This window comes from Copidosoma floridanum, unplaced genomic scaffold, assembly GCF_036245765.1.
Source record: "Copidosoma floridanum isolate Cflo_tuat_1 unplaced genomic scaffold, Cflo_Japanese_pri ptg000020l, whole genome shotgun sequence".
Lineage (NCBI taxonomy): Eukaryota > Metazoa > Arthropoda > Insecta > Hymenoptera > Encyrtidae > Copidosoma > Copidosoma floridanum.
In genome coordinates, this window is record NW_028321897.1 from 34,069,784 (window position 1) to 34,095,196 (window position 25,413).

At 34.3% G+C, this 25,413-nt stretch overlaps 1 protein-coding gene across 3 annotated transcripts in view; it reads right to left on the bottom strand.

The window, feature by feature from the left end:
• Positions 1-3,695: 3,695 nt before the first annotated feature.
• The window catches only part of LOC106644202 (uncharacterized), a 728,649-nt gene continuing 706,931 nt past the window's right edge, over positions 3,696-25,413 (bottom strand). For all 3 annotated transcript variants that reach the window (XM_089593743.1, XM_089593744.1, XM_089593742.1), the window contains exon 12: positions 3,696-4,718. In XM_089593743.1, coding sequence (XP_089449869.1) covers positions 4,221-4,718 — 498 coding nt within the window. In that variant the 3' untranslated portion in view covers positions 3,696-4,220. The remainder of the gene's footprint in view (positions 4,719-25,413) is intronic.

Genomic DNA, 25,413 nt, shown 5'->3' on the forward strand with positions numbered 1-25,413 from the left:
TTTTCGTGTTGGTCCTGAATATGGCAGAGCCAATCAGGAGAAGCTCCTGCATTCGCCACACTGCACTTGACCCTCTATAGATATGTATCCCACGTGGTGCCATCTGACGTGGCACAGGTTCAACGTCAATATGGCATGTTAACTATTAACATGTCGTCTGTGTCAGTTAAAATTCAAAAAGTTATGACGAATATGTAAACTAATTTCTTGTTAACATACTTATACGTTGATAGTAAACGAATCCTTCTCTAAGTGAAGTGAAGAAACGGGGTCCTAACTCCGTCTTAAGCTCACGCCTTCCAGGTTGGAAGCAAGTACTCTACCACTGAGCCAATAAAAGCTCCTAACGCTGCATGCTGTCTACGGAGAAATTACAAAATACCTATAGCCAGCATCAGACACTGATTGCAGCACTACTTAAATGTAAGAATACGCCTATCTACACCATAAGCATTAGAAAAACTTGATTTGTAACTAACTTAATGATAAGACCAAATTTGAGAATTCCAGTATGCAAATTTGAAGAAAATAGCAGGGTCGCCGAGGCTTTGTCTGCTTTCTCAAACTTACCTCTTTGGGCTCCCACGTTACTTGATAATCACGAAAGTCACATTTTTAAATAATTAAGAAATAAACAAAAATTCATAGGAATCATTATTTAGGTTGTCAGTAACAATTTTTAACCATTTCAGAACTTTTTATCAAATGAATTTTTCATATACAAAGCAAAAACGACGGACATCACAATATGAGCTCTGTAACTTTTTGATTAATAAGACTCTAGGTAAAAAGTAAATAGATAATTTGTTAGCTCACACTATAAAATTTCCTTTGTTTTGTTGATACACGCTAAGCTCATTTCTTAACAAGTTACTTATAAAAATTTTTTTAACGTATTGTATAGAATTTTAGGGAATTCTCGTTGCATTTATTAATTAAACTATCTACTTCAAAATTGTAATTGCTGATTACTAGATTCTTACATTTTTATCTTTATTCCAGTGACACTCTACGAACTCTCATGTGCAAAATACAAACACTTTCTTCTACCTTAAAAGCAATGCTCATCTTTTTTAAGTTCACTTTTTATTTTCAATATTGATTTATATTAACTTTACATATATATTTGCTTCAATTAATACACAGACAAACATGAGTTTATGCGCTGCTCTACCTACCTTATGTACCAGTCTACCTACAGCGCGTACAGTTAAAACAATTCACTGTATTTTTTTACCGCATTATGTAAGGAGGCTTAACACTTGATACCTATTAAATTCAGCCGTATTTTAATGTTTGTAAAATAGTATCTAAATGAATAGTTTGTTACTTTATTTGCTTCGTGTACTCTCGGATGCACGAAGAAAAGTTATTTATTAACAGTATCCACATCACTATCCCGAGTTGTTGAAGCTTAACCATGCCATCCCAACCAATACAGCTTACTACAGCCACCACCAAATACATATTTAGGTCGGATTCTATCGAAAACGGTTTATTTCGTGTCCCAGTCAATCACAACGTCATATATAAGGAGATTTTAATTTAGAAACTTTTTTACATACCGAAAAGATATTTTCTGCCAAGTGCACAATAGAATTTAGACCATAAAAAGTATTTCTTTGGTTTACGATACAAAAAAGGGGCTGTTTTGACGACGCTTAGAGGCAAAATACGGACTTTTCATTTTTTCTGAGTCATAGGACTCCAAAGTTACGAACGTAAAAAACTATTTTACGTATTTTAGAGGACTAAAAAAAATTTGTATGTAAGACTTGCATGCTGTAAAAGTTGTAGGGCTGGAATCTGACAAATGTAAAATTGTAATAGTTAATGATGCATTAAATGCATACAATTGAGTTTTAATGTTCCAATTTAAACATTATACATTTTACGAAGGTAAAAAAATGTCGTAGGATTTTGTTTCCATTTTTTCATCATGATAAACCAGTGCTATCGGCGCACGAGTTTGTATGTTTAATCTCTGCAAAATGCAACCAAGAGTCCGTAACGCTAACAAATGTCATGTAAAGAACTTTAATTCTTATTAGGTGAGTAACAATATTGATTTTTCAACTTATTTCTAAGAACTCCTTACACTCCTTTTTTCCTAAGAGCTTGGAACGCTATCCCGAAGAGCTTTTTATCTTCGTTTAATACTAAACTGTTAAGTTGGATAGTGACTTGTAAAAGTGTTAATTGTATCTACATGATTTAAATGCAAGAACAAGGTTAAATTTTAATTAAGAGCGCTATAATCTCAATTATTTTACTAACATACAAAACAAAGTCCCAAAAATTATTGTTATCACTAACTGTCAAAACTACTCAACCAATTTAGCTGAAGGTTTTTCCTAGGTGATTTTAGATTGCTTGCCAGGAGCTGAGGCTAGAGAAAGAGAGAGACAGTAGCGTAAACAGTGAGAGAGAGCGAGCGAGAGCATAAGGCAGTGGGTGGGTAGACGAGGTAAGGTGTACGAGAGACCGTGAGGTGCGTGCTCGGGAATGCCACCATTATTCATCAAAGAAACCCAACTGTAATTTCTTCGTTATTTAATTATGTATCGAACAGTGCTGGTTAAATTATCTAAAACTTATTTTTTTCGAAGTGAGACCCCCCTTCTTTTTTAATTCTCCCACCTGTTGCAGTTCTCAGGACCCGTCAATCAATCCCTTACATCTTACGCGAAAAGGCATGAAAGAGAGAGAGAGAGAGAATGATGTAAGCAATTAAGAGAGGGGGAGAGACCTATGACCCGAGGACACTTAATGAGAGCAAAAGAGATGGAGATATCGTTCCATGATAAAGAAGGAGAGAAATGCCTAGCTAATGAGAGAATAGAGAGATAACATAATGAGTTAGTGAGAGAGCAATTAAATGTACCAACTGAAACAAAAGGAGAAAATGGATGAAGGTAAGAAAGAAATTGACCAGCGCTTGCATGTATGAATATGTAAGGAGTTTTCCGTGAACTTGGTAAGCTGCCACTTTCAGTGTGCTGCGAGGTTAATCCTCCACCGCTCGCAATCACGAGGCAGTCTACGAATTTTAGTCGTTTTCCACTAAAAAATACTTAAATAAATATAAATTTTGGCTTACAAGCTAGTTAAAAAACTTTTTGCCATCAGGTTCTAAATTGTTATGAACCGTGAAAATTAATTACATGTTTGACAGAGTATGATAGCGTTCCAAGGAAATTTGTATGGAAACTAAAAAATCATGCATAAATTATAGCTGTCATATATAATAAAAATAAGCAAGTCGTTGTATAAATTTTATGATATTGTGAAACATAACCACTCACTTGCAAAAATTACATGTTTACTCATGTTCGGTGGCAAAAAGTATTGCTGAATCTGTATAATGATATGACCTCACCCACTTTCTATGTTATTTAACTAAAAAAATAATTATTTTACCACTGCAAGCTTTAAAATATCATTTGTAAAACTTCCATGTGTAACATGTTATAACTTGCAGACGTTCTATAGCTATGGTTTGGCGTTGTACAATATCCTATTTTCAACCGTACGAACTTGAGAAAAGGTATGCTTCAAATATATTATTATTATTATGTATATCTGAAGTTAACATCCTCAAAATTTTCTAAGTTAAATCTTTGCCTCATCACATACAGTAAGGAATTTTTTGTTTTCAAAGATAAGGTGAATGGAATGATTTGATGGCTTACGACTTTTCTGAAACTGCATCGTAATTTATTTGATGAATCAAACATGAACATTGTTAGTAACAAAAAAACAACTAAATAGCGTGTAACATTGTTTTTATTATTTAAAAAATTTTTTTTTATATCATTTAGCAGACAAGACTCCTAAAGATTGAATGCCTCGGCCCTATATATTATTTTTAAATTAACGCTCCAGCCCATGAGCAGATTCGATTTTTTATCAAACTTTTCCTTCTTCTTCTTCCCATTGGGAAATAAAGCGTAGTTTAAAAATATCCAATAATACTATTAAAGTAACGACCATAGTAATGTGTACTACCAGAGAATTCATAAATTTTTATAGAAAAGTTAACCAATTTTAGTATTCACTGACTTTCTGTGAAAGATAAAATTTAATTCTCTATCATACGCACGTTCAGACATCCATTTAAACATATTAATCCCATTCACATTTTGTATTATATGGTAAGGAGTAAGTACAAAGATATGTCAAAAGCAGAAATAAGCACCAGATGCTGTTGCAAAAAATGACTAGGTAGCAAAGTCGACTTGGCTACTATCCCAACTGGAGGGAAAGTCATACGATATCTTAAAATCTGAGTCCACTATGCCATAGAGGTCAAAAGGATCCTGACTGTTGGCCAGCAACGGATCGTCAAACTCGTTATTGATGTTGCTGACATTAGTGCTGCTATTTTGCTTAACACTACTTTCTACTGACTGGGTAGGTGAGAAGCGATTTACAGTATTATTGACTACTAAAAATGGTGCTGTCATCGTCATTGTCATTGTGGCTGCAGACAACAGTTCTGTTGACCTCATCTTCGTCGCAGTAGTGGTAAGCGGTGATGATGGTGGAGGTGGTGGTGGTGGTGACTTTGAAGAAGAGCTGACCAAGGAGGCTGGTCCATTGGGAGCAGTCACAAATGATTCTAGCCAGTCAGAATCATCCATATCCATTGGCACATCGTCAATGTCATCACATTCCATATCTAAATGATACATTGTACTCAGATCTAAGCCCAGCTCCTGTTTAAATACATTAAGAAATAAGTGTTTTTAATGAAAACATTAATAAATAGTTTTATTTATTACTTTTTGCTATTTTTAATCATGTAATTACCCTAGAAAATCGCTAAAATGATTAGGAGGATTAGTAAAAATATAGGTGTTGAGCATAAATTGCAATCAATACCTAATGTTAGTAAAAGAAAATCGAGAGCACTCTATCCCTCTTGTCCCCAAGCAAATTTGAGCCACTCACTTACGGCCTCGTCCACATACTTCCCTACTTGGTGGTTTTGAAACAGTAATAAAAAAAATGTGTAAAATCTATATCTCCTGTATTGTGCACGCACATTATGCAGGACAGTAAGTTGTATACCCTACTTTTTCCTGTGCTACTGCACGCAGTTTCACTTTCTACCTCACTAGATGTTTTAAGAAATGCAATAAAAAAATATTTAAAGGATTACTTGTATAGTTAAGAGCCACTCTACGCTGTTCCACGCTCCTCCACGCATCTCTAGTTGCTCTCCTGCAAAACATGGGATAACTGATCACCTAAAAATGTATGCCTCTTCTCTACCATCTTACCAATTGAGTGATTTTTTAAAAAGCTATTAAAAAGATGTGTAAAGTAAGACTAACATATTTATGATAAGATACTAAAAAAGAAAAATTTCTACGTTACCTAAGAAGTACTACTAGAGCACGCACAAGGCTTATAAAACTTGCAGGACCTTTCACCTACAATTGTAAAATTTATAAATGAGCCTAAATTATAAGAATTTATATTCAAAACTCGTGTCCATCAAATAAAACAAAATTTATTGATTTATAATAAGTAGCTACAAGAACACAACAACAATTGAAAAAAATTACTGCAATAAACTTAATGTATATATACATTGTTATCTTATTATGTAAAGTTATAATTATTTTAGAGTACTTAAAACAATATGTTGTTATTTTAATAAATGAAAAAATTAAAAATTTAGTGTTCCGAATTAATTGATAATTTTTAACTGCGTTCCACTACATTAATTATCAATTGTACTTAATTTTTTTACTAATATTTCTTTTGCATCTATTCTCATACTCAATGTATGCAGTGGGAAACATTATCTAATGCTATTTAAAATTTGTATAGAAAAGTTTTGATACCCTTTTTTGGCATTTTTATCTACTCCTTTATAAATGGCACTGTTGATACTACACGTTTATAGAATATTACACTAGTATGAGCTAAAAAAAAGGAGATATCTTAATTATTTATTATATTTATTTGTTCTAATTCGTTCCGCGTACTGTACACGAATATTGCATACAAAACAATATCCACACTGAAGTATATAATTTTTTATGCCGTTTTAAATTGTCACAACGATAAAAAAATTTTCATAGTTAGAACGAATGAATTTGAAGATTAACTGATTATAGATTTTTCAATGTCTTGTGAAATATTATTTTCTTTTAAGTTTTTTTTTTTGCAATTTTAAGACTGATAATTTTTTGTGTAAAATGTTCAGCCAAATGTCTATTGAAATGCTTTTTCTTTTTTGTTAATTTGTGACACTGCTTTCACCAGAAATTTTTTCAATGCTGTTTTCAATTTTTTTAAGCTGATTTTTCGCCCTTATTTTACCAAATAATATTTACAATTTATAACAATACAATCAGTTTCTTAAAAATAAGTTACAGACGCTGCCGCTGAGGAAATATTTTGACTACCATAGTCATACTCTCTCCTACCCGCGTGAGCTAACAAGCAGCAAGCAGGACCGAGCCTGATCACCGTGGACCTGTTGCTGTCCTCTTCGCTCGCACTCCACCAGCAGACTACCTCAGCTGAGGCATCGGAAGCTAGTCTGCCGTCTCAACCTATTCAGCGCCCAACCGTCCCACATTAAGCTAGCTCCGCGAACCGTGCTTGTAGCACGCTAACACTTCTTACGTGGAAATTTGGCTGGTGTTATTTGCGCAAACTTTTGACTCTTTTCCACGAGTGCATTTGCTCGTAAAGTGCCTGTGACACGTAAAAACTTTCACCACGAAGGCTCGTAGCTAAGTGCGCCTGTGAGGACGTGCTCGAGGCCTCTCTACCGAGCGCAGCACACGTCTAGAATTAGGCAGGTTCCCCGCCAAGGAAGGCAACACACGCCCCCGCGCTGGTCCCCCGGTCGTGGCAGAGGAAGAAGTCGCGTGACAGCATCTAGATGCTCCAATCGCGAGCACGACAACCCTCAGCGTGGTTTTGCTCTTGGATCCGTTCCCAACGACACGGATGCCCTGCTGCTAGGATTTTCTGTTTTCCCTTTCGCTAGCACCAACGACAGCCCCTAGGACGAGCCCACAGATACCCATCCACGCATTGACCCAGAAATCAGCGAAAATAAAGATAACCTCTTTGACTCTGCTAACCTTTCCAAAGATTCTACGGAGGCAAACTACGACATGACGTCACACAAAGGCGTGCTAGAGCCATTTTGGCACACGATGTCCGACCTATCATGTCTACAAGCAAAGTTCTTTTTTTCACACCAACAACTGGCAAGTCAAATGGCACTCTCTTCTTCCAGTGCACGCCCAAAACTTGCTTAAAATTTTCAAACCTGATAGCATTGAAGGCATGCTTCAAGTTGCAGATGAAATCGTTAATACAACTAAAATAGGTGTTTTCACCGTCAATAAAGATCCCGTGCTGGATAGACTCGCTGTACCAGAAGCTGCCATCCTTCAGCTCGCTGCAAACCAAAAGGTCCCTCAACAAACAACGCTGCAAGCCACTGGGCAAGCTCGCTGCATATGGTGCCTAATAATGGTTCATGGTGCGTCACAGATGACTATCTTCGTTTAAATGCTTTCACCATGCCAGATCGATATCCTCTGCCCATCCTAGAGGACCTGCTCCAGGAGAGCGTTGGCAACGTTTTCTTTACGGTAGAGCTGCGCAAAGCGTTATACCAAATACTAATTGCAGACGAAAATATAAAGAAGATGGTAGTGACTACTCCATTTGGTATGTTCGGGTTCCTAGGAACAATCTTGGCACTACCCAACGCAGCTCAGTCAATGCAGAGGACCATCGACTATGTGTTACGAAAAAATCTATTTGCCAAAGCATACATTGATGGTATTATCATCGTCTCCAGCAACCACGAAAACACCTGGACCATTTAAGGCAGCTCTTCACGACACTTCGCGAAAACTACCTTCATATCCATAAAGGAAAGGGCTCTTTTGGCCAGACCAAGGTCATATACCTTGGTTACCAAGTTTCTGCAGAAGGCCTCCAGCCACCACTTACAATAATTGACGTTATCAAGACGTACACCAAGCCCCCAACTACTACAGAGCTCCGCCGTTTCCTAAGCGTAGTTAACTATTATAGGCGATGCATGACACACTCTGCAGAGACTCAGGTGCCAATCCACGACCTACTCAACAGAGATTAGTAGAGACATTGCTTACTGCAGTACTACGGCGTGAGTTCACTTTTTGCCACTGTTTCGAGGGCCCCGTCGTGGCCAAGTGGCCGAACCAGGCGCAAGTATTTTTTTTTTCTATTTAAGAAACGAGGAGGGGGTATGCCGAGTGTGTGTCTACAGATTCGCGTGGAAATGGGCATATAAGCGAAAACTTTGGAGACGCGTGGAATGGGTATACTGAATGTGCGCCTCCGAAGAGAGGAGTGGAAATGACAACTACATCTATATGGCTATGGCCGCGTAAAGCATAGCGAAAGTAAGCGATGAGTGCAAAGTGCGATGAGTCTTCCTCACTAAGTATTCTTCTCAAATGAGATTTTAGAGATTAGGAGGAAATAGAGAAAAAAATGTTTCGACATTAATGATTATAAAATAGACAACATATTTATTTGATAAAAGATATCAAACTTTTATTACAGTCTGCACCATGAAAACAGCCTTATTATTACCATCCTAAAAGGTTCTTACGTTATTTTTTTTAATAATAAAATATAACGCTAGTTTGAAAAATCTTTTATACCTTAAAAACGTTTCAAATGGTTTTAATGACTTATTAATCAAAATTTTTTACTTGTTATACAACTTTCTATATTAAAAAAAAAACAAGCCAAAGCTTGTTTCTGTCCGTAATAGCTTGTATAACCAGTTATTGTAAGAAATGCCAGAAATGCAGTTGTAATTTTCAAAATGGTTTGTTGGGTGAGAACAAGAAAGAGTATTTTCAGAGTGAAAGGCAAGAAAGAGCCTTTTCAGATATCCGGGGAAAATAGAGCCTTTTTACAATAAGAAAGAGTCTTGTTACTTATTGTCTAAGTTTTTTTTTCCTCTGATTGTAATGTGTCAATGTATATACTTATATAAATAAAATACTAAGGCATTAATTATTAATTTAAATTCTAATCACCAGGTAACACAAGCACTAATTAAGGTAGCGTGGAGTGCTTTTTGGCCAATAATGACAAGAATTAAAAAATAATTTGTATTTATAAAGTACAACGTAAATGCCTCATATCACTTGGTAATAAGCTTTTCTATTACAAATGTTTTATTAACTATTTAAGAACTTGACCACATGTTATTATAACTAATACTTCATTAATTAAGGTATTAATATACATATATACACACACATGTATTGCCAACTTAAAATTAGAAAAAAAACAATTTTACTTGAAGAGACCCTTTTTTCTACTCAATTTAAAAAAGCTCTCTCATGCCTTCTATACTCTAAAAAGACTCTTTCTTGCGTTGACCCAACAATATTACTTAGAGAATCAAGAAATTGTAAGAATTAAAAAAAAAAATTTAATCACATCCTCATTAACTAATAAAAAGTGGGCCTTACTTTAATCGGCTCGTAATAGCTTGTATTATAAGTTGAAATGTTATCAAGAAAAAAATTTCCAGTGAAAAATTTTAAAAAATCCACACAGTTATCTAACACTTCAAGTAGCTACTATTAAACGTTTTACTGCTCCCTCAGCAGTAAAGAAAATCATTTAAAATCATTAAATTATGTAGACGTGCAAATCCGAGGTTTCAGTAACTTATTGCAGTACAACGTTTTTTGTCATCATACAATCGTAGAAGATATCTTAAAACAAACCAAACTACATTAATTTTTTTTAGCTGCAGTAAGCATTTAAATGTACATACATATAAACTACAATATCGGATAAGTAAAATCTGTTAAGAATAACATGATAATTATCACATCAAAATAAAGTTGTTATTGTACGAAAAAAAAAAAAAAAAAACTAACAACCGTATCGAATGAAGGAAAATCGAAAATAAGTTACTTCGTACTGTATGAAATAAGATCTTGTTGAGGATTTAATTAAAATTACAAATTAGGGAATTGTTATATCAATCTTGATAAAATACTAAACTTACATGCATCAATCAAAAGAAAAAGCAAACAAACATTTAAAACCTTGCATAGTTGAATCCATCAACTATAATTATTAAGATATGAGTGATTTTCAAAAAAAAAATTAATAAATAAATAAAACAAAAGTTTTAATAAGAAATGAAAACAGAATAATAAATTGCATCAAAGAAGAGAAAATCTGATGGTAAGTGAAATCGAACCCGAGATTGCAAATATATCTCACCAGTGGCATAAGCCACTACCATCTTAGCTATCCAAACTACTCATATCATACGATTTAAAGTCACATATGTTCATTGATACCCTCCAGAGCTTGGCCTACAGTTCATAGCAATTATGATAAGTAATAATAAAAAATTGTGTTTAAGGTGGTTATAGCCATTCTGTCAATTTCAAATAATAGTGTAAGCTAAATATTTTTTCAACGCACTTTCTTTAATAAACCATACAATAAAAAAAATCCAAAGTACAGAAAGAATTGAAAAATAAATACCTTGAAAGTCTGTGCTTAACTTTTATCAAATGAATATGTTTTCTATTTTATGATCATTACTGTCCAAACTTTTTTTTCACTATTCCCTCCTAATCTCTAAAATCTCATTTTCGTCAAAAGACGCTCTTTGGCACGACACTCAGAGTCCCAGGAGAATTTTTCGTCATAGACTCCCTGTAGGCCGACAAAACAGCCTTCATTCAAAGCCTATGGAGTCTCTTTAAAGCAATCCGGCCTATTCCTGCACTCAGACACAGCTCTGACAAACCATTTGTCTTCAAGGATCTCCAGTCCTGCTCACACATCTTCAAAGGGTCAACAGCATCTGAAAGCCACAAAAGGTTCCTTATATCGGCCCGCATCACGTTATCTAACGCACTGAGCAACTCACTTTCGTCATCGACGTCAACGGCCAAGAGAAAGTCGTCTCCATCGACCAGCTGAAGCCAGCTTATCTAGAGGCAGCAGAGCCAAGCCCAGAAAGCTAACCAGCACAGCCCACTCTACCAAGCGTAACTGCAGCCCAGCCGATTAACCATCACCAACAAGTCGCTCCTTTCCAGCCAGTTGACGAGCCAACTCCAGCTCCAAGCACTCAGCCTAAAAAGCCTGAGCGTTATGTTACGTTCTCGGTGTTTCTCACATCAGGCACTAGAGGGGGAGTACCTGTAGTGCCTCAACCTGGCGTACAATCTTCGTGCCACTTGCGCAAGCAGACGATGGTACCGAGGGAAGATTTTGACTAGCATCGTCAAACTCTCTCCTTTCCACGCGAGCCAATAAGTAGTAAACAGGACTGCGCCTGATCACCGTGGTACTATTGCTGTTCTCTTCGCTCGTATTCCATCAGCTGACAGCCTCAGCTAAGGCGTTGAAAGATAGTCTGCCATCTCAGCCTATTTAGTGCCCAGTCGTCCAGCAATAAGCAAGCTCCACAAGCCGTGCTTGTGGCCAGAGCATGAGCCCATTGCATTATAAATTCGAATCTTTATTTCTTTTTGGAATCAAGTTGCTGAATGTATTTTTAGTATTTCTTTCATGAATAATTATTATTTTAGTTAACTAGAACGAGAGTATTTATCGCGCCTAGCACGAATTCCGCTCCCTAAGTACAACAAACAATTCAACATATACACACATTATTTCATCCAAGCTTATTATGTCAAGTAACAAGTAAATATGCTTATGCCATCGAGGTACTTTCATTTCGTTTGTTTTACAAGTTTTCATAGATAGGTTTTTTTTTAATACAAATTTCAAATAATCACCGTACGATAATAAATTTTAAGCTTTAACAAGATTTTGTTTATTGAAAAAGTGAAAAACTTGTATTTATAATTATAATATTGAACAGTGGAAGAAGTACAACGAATAAATTTTTTTTTTTTCATTTTGTAGAACTTTTGTTGTTTATTTTGGACAAATTTTCTCAAAATTTTCTTGGAATCATAAAGTATATTGTTGTACGGAAGGTTTGAATGTTGTGTGAATTATATTTATTTGTATACTTAAATGCTTCACTGTTTTTTGTATTTAATATGTAATAAAGCTTTGCTGCGAGTTGCCGAAGAGTCATCAGTACAATTAATTCTAATATGTATGATTAAAATACCTATAATTTATAAGTCAGAATTATTACTATTGAAATAATGTTAATAAGGGTTAACGTCAGGAGCGCACACCAACTTTTGTTCCTCCCCTACATAAGAAAATTCTGTTTGATATTCCTTTGTATTGTGTGGCTTTTTATATAGGCTGTGTTCGTGAAAGGCTTGGTTAGTTAGGTAAATTAAGGTTGCTCCCTTGCGAAAATCTGAGAAATACAATGTTTTATTTAGTAAATAAAAATCTGCTGAATCCAATGGTAACTCCGTTTATACTTCAAATGAGTCAAATCAAAAGACTACTTGCAGTAAATTTTTAAGTTATAGGGTGCTAGAACCACTACATAATAACTGTTTGTTGATTATACTCATGTCAATGAACTTTCAGCCTGCATGGATGATTATACAAGTATTGTTGTTATTTTTGCTTTACTTTATACATCAATAGATACCAGTTACAATTATAATTAGTAAGTAGTGATACCAGCGCCTCTAACTAAGAAATTTACTGACGGCAATATTAAAAAATGCAAAAATTGAATGGGAACTATAAGACTTAAGAAAAAAAAAATTAAAGTATTACTATAACAAAAAAATTAAAATTAAAAAGTTAAAACAAAGTCGATAACTAATCTACATTAAATATACAATTAAGGACACTATTATACTAAAACATTTTTGATAGTTAATGTAGAGTTAGAATAAGTAATAATACATTTTATTTATTACAAGATAAACTTTATTTCATTATATTTTCATAAAACACGTACAATACGGCAGTGTCCAAGTGAATTTATTGTAGCATAATTTGATCCATGGACAAAACTTAAGATTATGTTAAAAGGAACGTATACAAGGTTTTCTTACTAAAAAAGTAAATTATCGGAAAGATCACAGACTCATGAGGAATAAACTGATGATACCAAGCAGATGGCCAGCAGTGGGGATACTGAAGCTCACCTTGATAAAAAGAGGAGTCAAGGCCCGATCTCTTATTCTATGTGAGTTTTACCACATACATTCGAAATAAAAAGTTTAATCTTTATATTTCCCTAAAAGTAGAACCGTAATCTTCCCCCAGCCCTCTTCACTGATCATCTCTTCCAGAGTATTTTCAAGAAATGCAGTAGTTCTCTAAATCTGGTCAGATCCACATAAACAATTTTTTTTAAGCTATATTTTTATAGGCACGTTCTGCGTTACTGAGTAAGCCAACGATTTCTGATTCGTGATCTTGAGAAAAAATGTAACAAATGTTAATTTTATATGTTACTTTCTCCTTGCCCAGTCCCACTATAGTTTGCCCTACTCACCCTGCTGTACCATACTTACAAGATTACCACGTTAAACTATTAATCCTCTAGGAGTAATCTGGACACCTACCCCACTACTACCCCGACTGCCATTTTCAGTCAAACAGTCCCGAGTGCACGGTACACGATTTTAACCTACTTTATTTTTTATTCCACTAGTGTACACAACTGAAATCCTTGTTACTTTACAAATTTTCGTGCTAATCATCCTAACTCGTAAATTAATTATATATTTTAATATGTTAATAAAGATTTTGATTCTATAAACATTAATTAAAAAAGCAGGTTTAAATCTTGTTCCATGGACTCGGGGCTGTCTGAATGAAAATGGCGGACGCGATAGTAATAGGAGTAGGTGTCCAGGCACTCCTAGAGTATCACTACGTCAAACCACTTCAGGTTGCTCTAGCACATATTTCAAAAAAGCAAATTTTTGATTTAATTAACTCTTATTTCTTTTATTCTTTACCTCATTTTTCTAAAAAAAAAATTAAAAAAACTCTCTTAACGAATCAAACCAGCAATCACCAGCACGTGAGCTAAGTACCCTACTCAGTCTACTACAAGCGATCCCAATAATAGTGAAATCCCAATAATAATAAAAAATAACTTACTTTTTATTATTTTGTTGTTCATAAATTACTTTTAATGTTAATGCTTATGTAACGCTCGTTAATTTAATCGGTTGAACTATAAACATATATATCGTAACTAAATTATTCATTAAATTGAATAATTTTATTAAAGCTTTATAAACCTTTTTGTTAGCAACTAATACTTTTCAGAATAACAAATGATTATTTAACTTTTATGTTTAACTGCACATTTTTTAAATAAATAATTGTTATTTTGATTTTTTAACAACTTCTTAGACTTCTAACCGATTTAAATTTTTTGTTGATTGGCATAAGATTTTATGGAATAACTATGACATTATCAATGGGTCTTTTTCTTTCACAATTTTTTTATTTGTAAAGAAGTCAATGTTAAGTAACATTCACTGGAATACAATACTATCTCATTAAAGATAAAGCAGTATTATAGAGCATGAATTTTTTTACATTAAAAACAAAGTTTTGCACTTCTTACTTTAGTTACCATAAGTCATTCACATCCTTTTTAAAATATAATCCAAATTGAACAAATACTAAGTTTGTAAGTCCTGCAGAGTCAATGTTTACCGTTTTCATATATCTTCAGTTTTTCATGTTTAATTATTAAATATTTGTACATTATTATTATGGCTCTTACACATTTTATTGACTCAATGATAATTATACATTTTATGATACATAAAATTAAACAAACATTAGTAAATGAAACTAGTTTTCCAATTTTGTTGTAGACTTAACTTAAATAACTATTGTATACGCAATTGATTGTAAAAATAAGTGTGTCAGCGTATGCGGCAGATGTGAGTGCGACGTTAGAAATTTTATCAGAGAAGGTAGTGGTATGAAATAATCCAAAGATTCGATAATTTGATGAAAGAGGGTACCCTCTTACTGGCCAGCCTATCAGCGTATCGTTCCATGGCTGTACTCTGTACTCTCTACTTTTTTTATCCATGTAATATATTCTGTATATTTTTTTATTCGTAAAATATAAAAATATCTTTTGAAACCACATGCAATTAATGAACATATACTCATAACAACAATGATTGCAGAACCTTTATGCACAGTATCATTTTGTGTAGTATGTATTTATATACCACCAACGACCCCACCACAATTTGTCTTGTGTATTAATGCACTGCCATTGTCTACGTAAAATGTTTCTTATAAGTTGATTGTATAGTATGATGAGTTAAATAACCGAATTTAATTTACGTTCATTATGAACCATTTTATGATCTACACAGACCAACTAAAGCTTCTGTGACAACTATAATTAACGTATCGAAGAGGTATTTATTAAATTCTTTATATAGTTATTATATATTAATTATAATGGTTACTTTGACAATAAATGTTTTTTAATTTAAAAAAATTTTTTTTTACTGACGACTTTTTGCCTCTTACCTCGAAGCCTATGTGAAAAACTTTTATCTATTATTGGGAAGTTGGCACACAGGAGGGAAGAGCCCCACTGATATAATATATGCGGCGTTCCACGTCAAGTGAAACGGTCAAAAATAGTTTAGGCCAAAATCTATGGGAATCGATAGTCCTTTGTGAGAAATCATTACTCTAATTTTTTCAGAATTTTTCACTGACACCAAAGCCATCAGTGACGGTCACAAATTTGAAATATTTTCTTGGACCCAACTCTTTCCAATTATTTTGCTAAGAAAAAAAAAAGATAAAAAAATAAGGGCCAGGTTGTGTAGACTTTTTGACGTTGATCGTTAAAAAATACTTTCGAAAAGATTTGAGGTTATGTAACCCTTATTTTTTAAGTTTTTAAGCTTAAATAATTTTTTTCGCAAAGTATGACACGATTTTTTTCTAATTTTTTTAACTTTATAACAAATTCTACTTCCGTGATTTTTTGCGTAGTGGGCTTGGAACGGGAACAGGCACTAGGTGGCACTGAACATTGTGGTCACCAAATTTGACGCTTTTTCGCTTGGGTTTCAAAGTTTTGTAATCAGATAAAAAACTTATTAGTATTCATGGAGGCTGCCGATGATAAGTGTTTAGTTAAACTTTCGAAATTCAAAATGGCTGCTCCAAGATAATGGACGATTTTTGAAAATATTCAAAAACAATTCTAAAAAAAATTGTATCGTATTTCTCGTTTAATTTTAAGTGAAAATCGTTTCTTATACTTTTGTGATTAAATGCATGTATTCAGAGCAAAAAATTCATGAAAGTTTAATTGTACGAATTCACGTCAGATTTCATATTTCGTCCATTAATCAATCCGTAAGAATAATTACAATATCTTTTCATTTATGCAATTAACTTTGTAGATTTCTGATATCGACATTAGTGTTAGGTTATCTGAAATCAACATGGTGAATTCGATATGGCCGCCAGTTCATTGTTGTCATGAAATTTGATTGCAAAACTTTAAACCTAAGCGAAAAAGCGTCAAATTTGGTGACCACAATGTTCAGTGCCACCTAGTGCCTGTTCCCGTTCCAAGCCCACTACGCAAAAAATCACGGAAGTAGAATTTGTTATAAAGTTAAAAAAATTAGAAAAAAATCGTGTCATACTTTGCGAAAAAAATTATTCAAGCTTAAAAACTTAAAAAATGAGGGTTATATAACCTCAAATCTTTTTGAAAATATTTCTTAAGGATTCTACGCCAAAAAGTCTACAAAACGTGGCCCTTATTTAAAAAAAAACTTTTTTTTTCTTAGCAAAATAATTGGAAAGAATTGGGTCCAAGAAAATATTTCAAATTTGTGACCATCACTGACGGCTTCGGTGTCGGTAAAAAATTCTGGAAAAATTCGAGTAATGATTTCTAACAAAGGACTATCAATTACCATAGATTTTGGCCTAAACTATTTTTTGACTGTTTCAGTTGACGTGGAATGCCCCATATATATATACATACACATATAAATTTGTGTGTATGTGTGTAAGAATATATACTTTAAAAAAAAATTTTTCCTAATGCCAATTAAATCTTAATAAAGAACAAACCATTCAATGGTTTATTAATTTCTTTTTAACAGTGGTAATATTGCGATACGATAATATAGTGATGATAAAGATATTATGCTTACATTTACAGTCAGAAGAAAGAAAGAAAGAAAGATTTTTTTTTACATTTCGCAACTTGAACTTTAAGCTTGAGAAAATATATATCTATGCGATTAAACAGATGTTTTATCACATGAAAAAACTGGTGAAAAACAGTGAACTAAAGCTGGAAAAACATTTTTTAGCATATGAGTTACTTCTGTTAAAGCTCTTTAAACTTAAGATTGTAAGCTACTTATGAAAAATTTTTTTTATTTTAGAATGTGTCAAACTGTTCTGCCATAATGTATACACAAAACATTTCTACGTATTGTTGTCATCATATAAGTCCCTCACAACTCTCTACAGTCAATTTATTAAAACACTGTCTGCTAAATCCTATCAGAATTTAGTCAAGAGAGAGGAAATTCTATACACCAAGTATATAATTAAATGTTGGAGGATAATAGGATCGAAGAATTTTCCTTATACTATCACGGAAGGAATATCAGGATCTAAAAAAGTTATAAAAATGGGAGATACATGTAAGCAGTTTCATATTATTGCACGTAATCCAAACAAGAAGGATCTTATATTCTACAAATACATTTTCCATGTAAATGTATTTTTCATTAAATAAAAAAAGCATAAAATAAAAAATTATTGTTCGAGTTAGCGTATGAAGCGCACAAAGAGGTAGAGCCTTACTATTATATTTATACACACTAACTCTCTCTCTCTCTCTCTCTCTCTCACACACACACACACACCTGTATGAGTGAGTACATGTGTGGGGCGTGTTATTGTAGGTGTGGTTCAATTACATGTATGAGAGGGTTGTAATAAGGACAATTTAGAAGTTATGTGGACGTTTGCTCGCGAGTAATATTTTTAATAAAAGTAGTGTATTCATAATATTAGAGACAAATGCAGCAATTTCTTCCAAGTGTAGCTGTGTGTCTATGTGTATGTGTGCATCTTAGGCACGGTTGCTCAATGAGATCGTAACATGAAATCATGATACGAGTAGACCTACGTTTGTTAAACGAAGGCCACTACCCTTAACTTAAAAAATGCTATTTGTTGGTAGGTACGTACAGTTACTTTTGGGTTGGACTCACTCAGTCACGGAGGAGTAGTAGAGCGTAGATGCTTAGGCCAGTGAGCGTCCCTGCTGACAGCGTTAGAAAGCCGTGATCGTTGGCATTGACCTAGGCTCAACCTTCTGATGGTTCTGTTGGGCAGCAATCAGCCCGCTAATGTATTGCCTGCCAACTGGTGACCGTAACAGGATGGATCGAATACCTGGGATCGTTGCACAAAATGCTGGGAAGTGCATACACTTGACACATTAGCACAGCATCAACAACAACAACAACACAGGAAAAGTTAGACTTTTCCTTTTTTTTGTATGCCAATCATAAATTTGATTTAATTTTGATAGGTGTTACTATATGTATGAAATAAAGCTATTTTTTGTGTAAAAGTAGAATAAGTAATTTCAAACGTTGTTCTAGGTTGGAAATCTGAGTTGTATTTTTCTTTGTTCAAAGCGTCTTTCAACTGTAAAATAAATAATTTTCTGAAATTTTAGAAGTTGTAAAAATTAAAAAAAAAGATTTTATTTTTAAATGTTTTAAAATGCAAAAAATACAACTCAGTTAACGTTTCTGAGGCAGCGTATGTATATCTACCCACAGCGTCTCCTATGATACTCAATAACTAATCTTAGTTTTTTCTGAATATACTAGTCAACGCAGTCAAGGTACTGCATTGATATCTACCTGCGGTGCCCCTAATATTACCCAGTTACTAAATTTGGATGCTCCTGGACACACCGGTTCACATCCCCAAGGTAGCGTACATATATAATAATGGTTTGAGGGACAGTGACGCAAAAGCGTAAGTTTTGTATAATTAGTTTCACCATATTTAGGACCCACACTTAAAGAAGCAGAACTACTGTGTCCGTGTGTCAGAAATTTCCGTTTTAGTATACATCCACACACATACGCATGCGCGTAAACACTCACACACATATATTTCAGTAAATCAGGGCGGCACCATACTTAAGAACGTTTGCGTTGTCCCTTGACTAACTGAAATATGTGTACATGTAGCTAAAGTGCTTCCTGTATTACCCAGTTACTAAATTTTAATACTCCTGGACACACCAGTTAACGTCTCCAAGAAAGCGTACGCATATTGACTTGCAGCGCCCCCTGTGATGCTTAACAACAAAATTCCAGTAGAGCTCAGTGTTACTATCGATCAAACCATGAACTAAGATTTTGCATATAAAGTGACACTAAGCTCTACTGGGCTTTACCAACATACGGCCTGAAGGTAGCGTTTGGCATCAAACTTTGGATCATCGTGGCCAACGCTGACTAAACTCGGTTCCTTCTGGACAGGCCAGTCGATATCCCTGAAAGGGCATGCCCATACTTACTAGTAGCTTCCCGGTGTTGCCTAGTTACTAAACTTGATTATTTCTGAATACACCAGTCGACGTACCAAAAGTAGCGCACTTATATCTACTCGCAGTGAGAGGCATGCCTCTGGGTTACGCAACTACTATGCTCCGATAGCCCACTTAATGTTTCCGTGGCAGCGCACTGATATCTACCAACGACGCCCCCTGTGATGCCTAGCTACTAAAGTCAGATACTATCGGATACGTTCGTCAATGTACCCCAAACAGCATTTTAATATGTACCTGCTGTGCCCATTGTGTTTACCAGATACTACAGTCAGGTACTCTTGGATATGTAAGTCAACGTCCTCCAGGCAGCGCCCTGATATGTAACCGTAGTATCCTATGTCTTGCCCAACTACTAAACTTGGATAATCTTGGATGCAATAGTCAACTTCTCTGAGATAACGCAGTAATATTTTTAGGCAGCATCTCTTGTGTTGCCTAACTACTATATTCCTAGACACAACAGTTGACGCCCCAGAGACAGCGCAATCACATCTACTAGCAGCTCCCTTTGTGTTGCCCAACACTACTGAATTTGAATATTTGCGGACACGCCAGTTGACGTCTTCAAGGTAGTTCACTCACATTTCTCATACGAAATATCATTTAATGACATTATAGTACTTGCAATGAATATATAGAAATATCCAGTTCATGATTTGAATACTATTTTTCAATTCATTATGAATAAATAATGTACATATAGAACATACAGATTTGCGCTCAGGCAGTGTTGTAACATCATTATTAGAAATGATGTTTAGAAGAATGTTCTTTACTATAGTTTGTTTATTTAACTTATTGTAAAAGACGATCAATGATATGAAAGTAAGTATTAAAAAAAAAGAAAAACGTCGATTTACATATGAGTGGTGCAATGTCACATTCTAATAAAAAAAGTTATTGTTTACATAAGTAAAAAAAACTATAAGTTTTTAGAGAACTAGGAAAAAGATGAAGATTATCATATTCCTTTAGGGAAGGCTAGGTAAAATTCGAAAAAATGTAGTTTTTTGAGAGGTGGCTATCGAAAACCCGTAAAAAGTGTAAGTTCTTGAGGGAGGCTGAGGAGGAATGTAGGTAGAGTTAAAAAAAAATTATAAGTTTACCAGGAGGGGCTGGGTGTTATTTGAAAATAAATAAAAGTTTTTAAAGGGGCTGCTCAAAACCTAAAATGTTTTAAATTCCCCGAAGGAAGTGTGATTTAACGGGGCTTAATGTGAGGCTGAAGTGGGGGAGGAGGGTTTAGAGGGAAGTGGACACTGATATTTTATAAAAATGATTTTTAATACGAACTACCGACGAAAACGATTGAATTTTTGAGAGAGGGCAGAGAAGGGTTTGTGGGGATGAGAGGGGTCTTAAACAAATGGTGATTAGGCAAAACACATAAAACTGCAATAAATTCATTCTTTAGTTGTGGGAGAGCAGAGGAGATTAAGGGAGCCAAAAAATTTTGTCCTTATGACTATATGAATATATAGGAATACATATATATGTTTTTAAGTTAGGTGACTTATACAAACCTTACATCCTGGGGATATTCACAAAAAACTAGAAAAAGATTTTGCGGATTGTCCACATAAGTATGAATTTTTACTAATAAATAACTAACAATGTTCACATGGGTCATCTGTAATCAATTTATATAGACAATACTAACAAATTTTTAGATTGAATTCAGGTGGTAAGTTATGTTGATACATATTAGCGTAGATTTCTACAGGATTACTGTAACGTAGATTTTTGCGGAAATTTAATACTTACGAAGATTAGTTAAAAAATACACTTCAATTACTTTTAAAATCGATGAAATACATGCTCTAAAAGTATACCTGGTTATACATAGGAATCTTTTTCAATGGACTTAAAAATATTTTTTCATTTACGTGACTTACTATCCAGATTCTACAAGAATTTTTCAACAATTACCAAATACGTTAATCTAAAAACAATTAATTCTTGCGTGAAAGTCTATGTACATCTGAGGAGCTACTTCACATGTATAATGGAAGCGGTGTACAATTTTACAACAGTGCCACTTTTTGGCTAAATAATAAATTATCTCGAGAAAGGAATAACAAAGAATGCACTGTTTTTCATCATAAATAATTTCTTATTCTTAAAAAAGAACTTTGTTGTTCCGTTCAGAATTTTCGAACGATCCTTACCTATATAATTTTAATATAAAATTTTTTTTGCATAAAGCATGATGTAAATAGTTTTTTACCTTCGTTAAGTATTTATTATCTGTTTGACCAACAGTGATTCGCATACCTATCAAATAACTCATCAATTACCGAAAAATAGTTTTGTGGTTACGAACTGATTGTTTGTTGCAGTTTATTATAACTCTTTTAAAAACTTAAACAATTTTATCTCTAAATGTAATAGGTAATGGTTCTTTGATGTATCACTTATGGAATAACAAAACTATTATGTGACAGTGCAAATTTTCTTTGTCTAATAGTGCAATTTTTATTTTTCTTATTATTTTTTTTTTTCCATCGCGATTACTTAATATGCAAGTCACAGGGTGGCACTAATTTCACCTAGCACCTATATTGGTGCTTGGGATAGAGTGGCAGATGCGGAAGCTTCTCTTGAATGTCTCTGCGATATTCAGGACAATCGCGCATACTATCCTAAACAACCAATCACTGACTCGGAATCTTGTGTCTGTGAGCTTTATACGTTTTAGTGACATACATTGATGCATATGAGTAATGTGAGTAATATACATTTAGCAGAGTTTACAGTAGTTTAGTCCCATAAGTACTAAGAAAAAAAGCCGTTGTATCTGTTAATGCTACTGATTACACGAAACGCGTTTGAATCGTATACATTAGAAAAAGAACAACTTCTAAGTATACATACTTAAACTTATTTTTAAATATGACGTATATATTTAAAACTTTAATATAAGTACAATTATTTCATGGAAACTTAGAGTCAAATGAAATACCGTCAAATACTTGTGTATGTACCTAGGAGACCATAATTTATACTTGCAGAGGTTTTTAAAAATTTTTTTTTTAATTTTGGGTTACCGGAAGCCTATTGGCCATGGTCACCGAGGCCACCCACTCACCACCTATGCATGGGGGTGTATGCCGCAACCATTTACTAATCTTTGATACCACACGTATGCCATACCATGGCCACAGTGGGGTATCTCCGGTGAAACACCGTGCCAGTTATGCTGGCACTCTCTGCATCACTGGTGCACCGAGTCCACTTGCCACTGTGTAGCCTTTCCCTGGAGAAGACTCTGTATTTCAGAATTTCCACTCTTTGCTGGTCAAGCCATTGCCGTCTGCTGAAGCATCAGATCAAAGCTAATTAGCATCCTTGAAGAAGCCCCATATTTTCAGGCACTCTTTTCCCTGCCTGTCATGGAATCCGCTAATCCCTCCCTATAGCCCAACATTGTTCCGTATTTACCCAGATCTGAGGACCTGTGGGGCAAGGGAAAAAACCTGGAATGACTCTCACAGAATTTTCACAAAAAAATCCGCCCCAAAACAGCCGGGGTTGCACAGAAACTTTTTCCGGTGATAACAGTTTTTGAAAAATCTGCACTCACCGGGAATCTATGACCCCTAGAACGACGTTGTATCAGTCAAAAGCACGCTTATAACTGAGCCAACGCCGCTCTTTTGATACTTGCAGTAGTGATTTTCATGTGTTTTTGTATATGGGGAGAATCACGTCAACTGTCCCAGCGCCGCGGTGGACGGCCCGCGCGGTCGTCAAACACGACGTTTTCAACTCGTCGTTTTGGTGTCAAAACTTTGATAAAAAAATAATCTAAAAACATATTCTTAAGTATTTTTTCTTCAGCTTTCCAGTGGTGGCATCAGTTTTTCAAAAATTTGCTCCCATAACCTCGAAAAATGCACTTGTTTGAAAAACACGTTTTATCTCCATGATCTTTAACTTTTGGAATTTTTTTGATAGTCTAGATCGAAAGATGAGACATTTTTACGTAGATATCGACAATAAAAAAAGAGGGGTTTTTCGTTTTTATAACGTATTTAAACGACGAACGAGACGATGTGAGCCGCGGCGGCTGGGCCACGCGCGGCAGCAGCGCGTCCGCCGTGTGTCGTCTGCTACGGTGAGTCTGTTTGGCTATATAATATATAATGTAGTAGTGGCGATGTAAACAACAATTAGTTAATCAGGGCTTACAATGGATAAATAATAAATGTTTTGATAAAATTTCTTTATAAATACAACAATTTTATAATAAAGAAATAAATAATGATTAATATTGATTAAATATTAGATATTTACATAAATAAAGCAAAAAATAAAATCAAATTTGTTTTACTTCGTTCTCTTTTTCTTTTTAGGCATGGTAATCAAAGTGACACTTGTTTTACGTTCTTTCAGTTTCGGAAAAATTTCATACTGGTTACTCAAAGAAGTTTCCTTCAACATTAATTTATTATCCTTAATGGGGATAAACGCATGATAATTCAGTGTCCCTGGAATCAGTTTCGCACTGGAAATTTCGTCTTTTAATCTCAAGGAAATTTCTTCGTAGTCAGATTTGCTACAAAAAAAACCTTCGTTTCTTTGCAGTAAAACCTACGAAAACTTCGACTTACGATAGCACAACCTCAAGTCATAAAAATAATAAATACTTATATTTAATTAATCAATCGAAACTTGTTGCGAAGTGCAAACCGTCACGGTTAGGTGTATTTGTTTACATCCAGTCAGAGAGACGGTAGCAGACGGCACGCTCCTGCCGCGCATGGCCCGGCCACCGTGGCTCCCATCGTCTCGTTCGTCGTTTAAATACGTTATAAAAACGAAAAACCCCTCTTTTTTACTGTCGATATCTACGTAAAAATGTCTCATCTTTCGATCTAGACTATCAAAAAAATTTCAAAAGTTGAAGATCATGGAGATAAAACGTGTTTTTCAAACAAGTGCATTTTTCAAGATTATGGGAGCAAATTTTTGAAAAACTGATGCTACCACTGGAAAGCTGAGGAAAAAATACGTAAGAATATGTTTTTAGATTATTTTTTTATCAAAGTTTTGACACCAAAACGACGAGTTAAAAACGTTGTGTTTGACGACCGCGCGGGCCGTCCACCGCGGCGCTGGGACAGTTGACGTGATTCTCCCCATATGCACATACATATGCACATGTAAGTGCATGTGCATGTATGTTTACGTACATGTTACACTGTGGACCATTATGATCCACTTTTTTTATGTTTATTATTAAAAAGATCTTGAAAGTAAAGTTCAAGATTACATAATAAATGCTACCACTACTTGTACTTCTCCAAACTCGATCATTTTTATTCCCGCATCAATATTAAATACAAATTAACTTATAGTATAAACGACATTTTTAGTGATGGTTATAAAAAAGTCGCTCAGAATTATATAAATTAATAGAAAAACTATAAATTCTAATAAATACGGTGTATAAATTTTAAGTAGATGTCCGGGTATGTATATTTAGTCGGTAGTAGTAGGTTAGTATTTACATTCTCTGAAAGCAGCATGATAATCGCAAAGATCCCTTGTTTGCGAAATAAACGTTTTGTTAGTAACCTATTAGTATGTGAACATACATTGAAAATAATAAAAAAGAGTCTTACTTAAAAAAAAAAATGTTTTGAAAGCTATGAACTATTTTAAAATAGCATAAATAGCTAACAATTCAATAGATTTATACTTTGAATTATTACGTTCTCAATTTCAAAACTCAGGTAAAATAAAAATAGTTTGAAATAATTTATCAATAGGCAAAGAGTAAACAGTGTTTCTAAATAGCTATG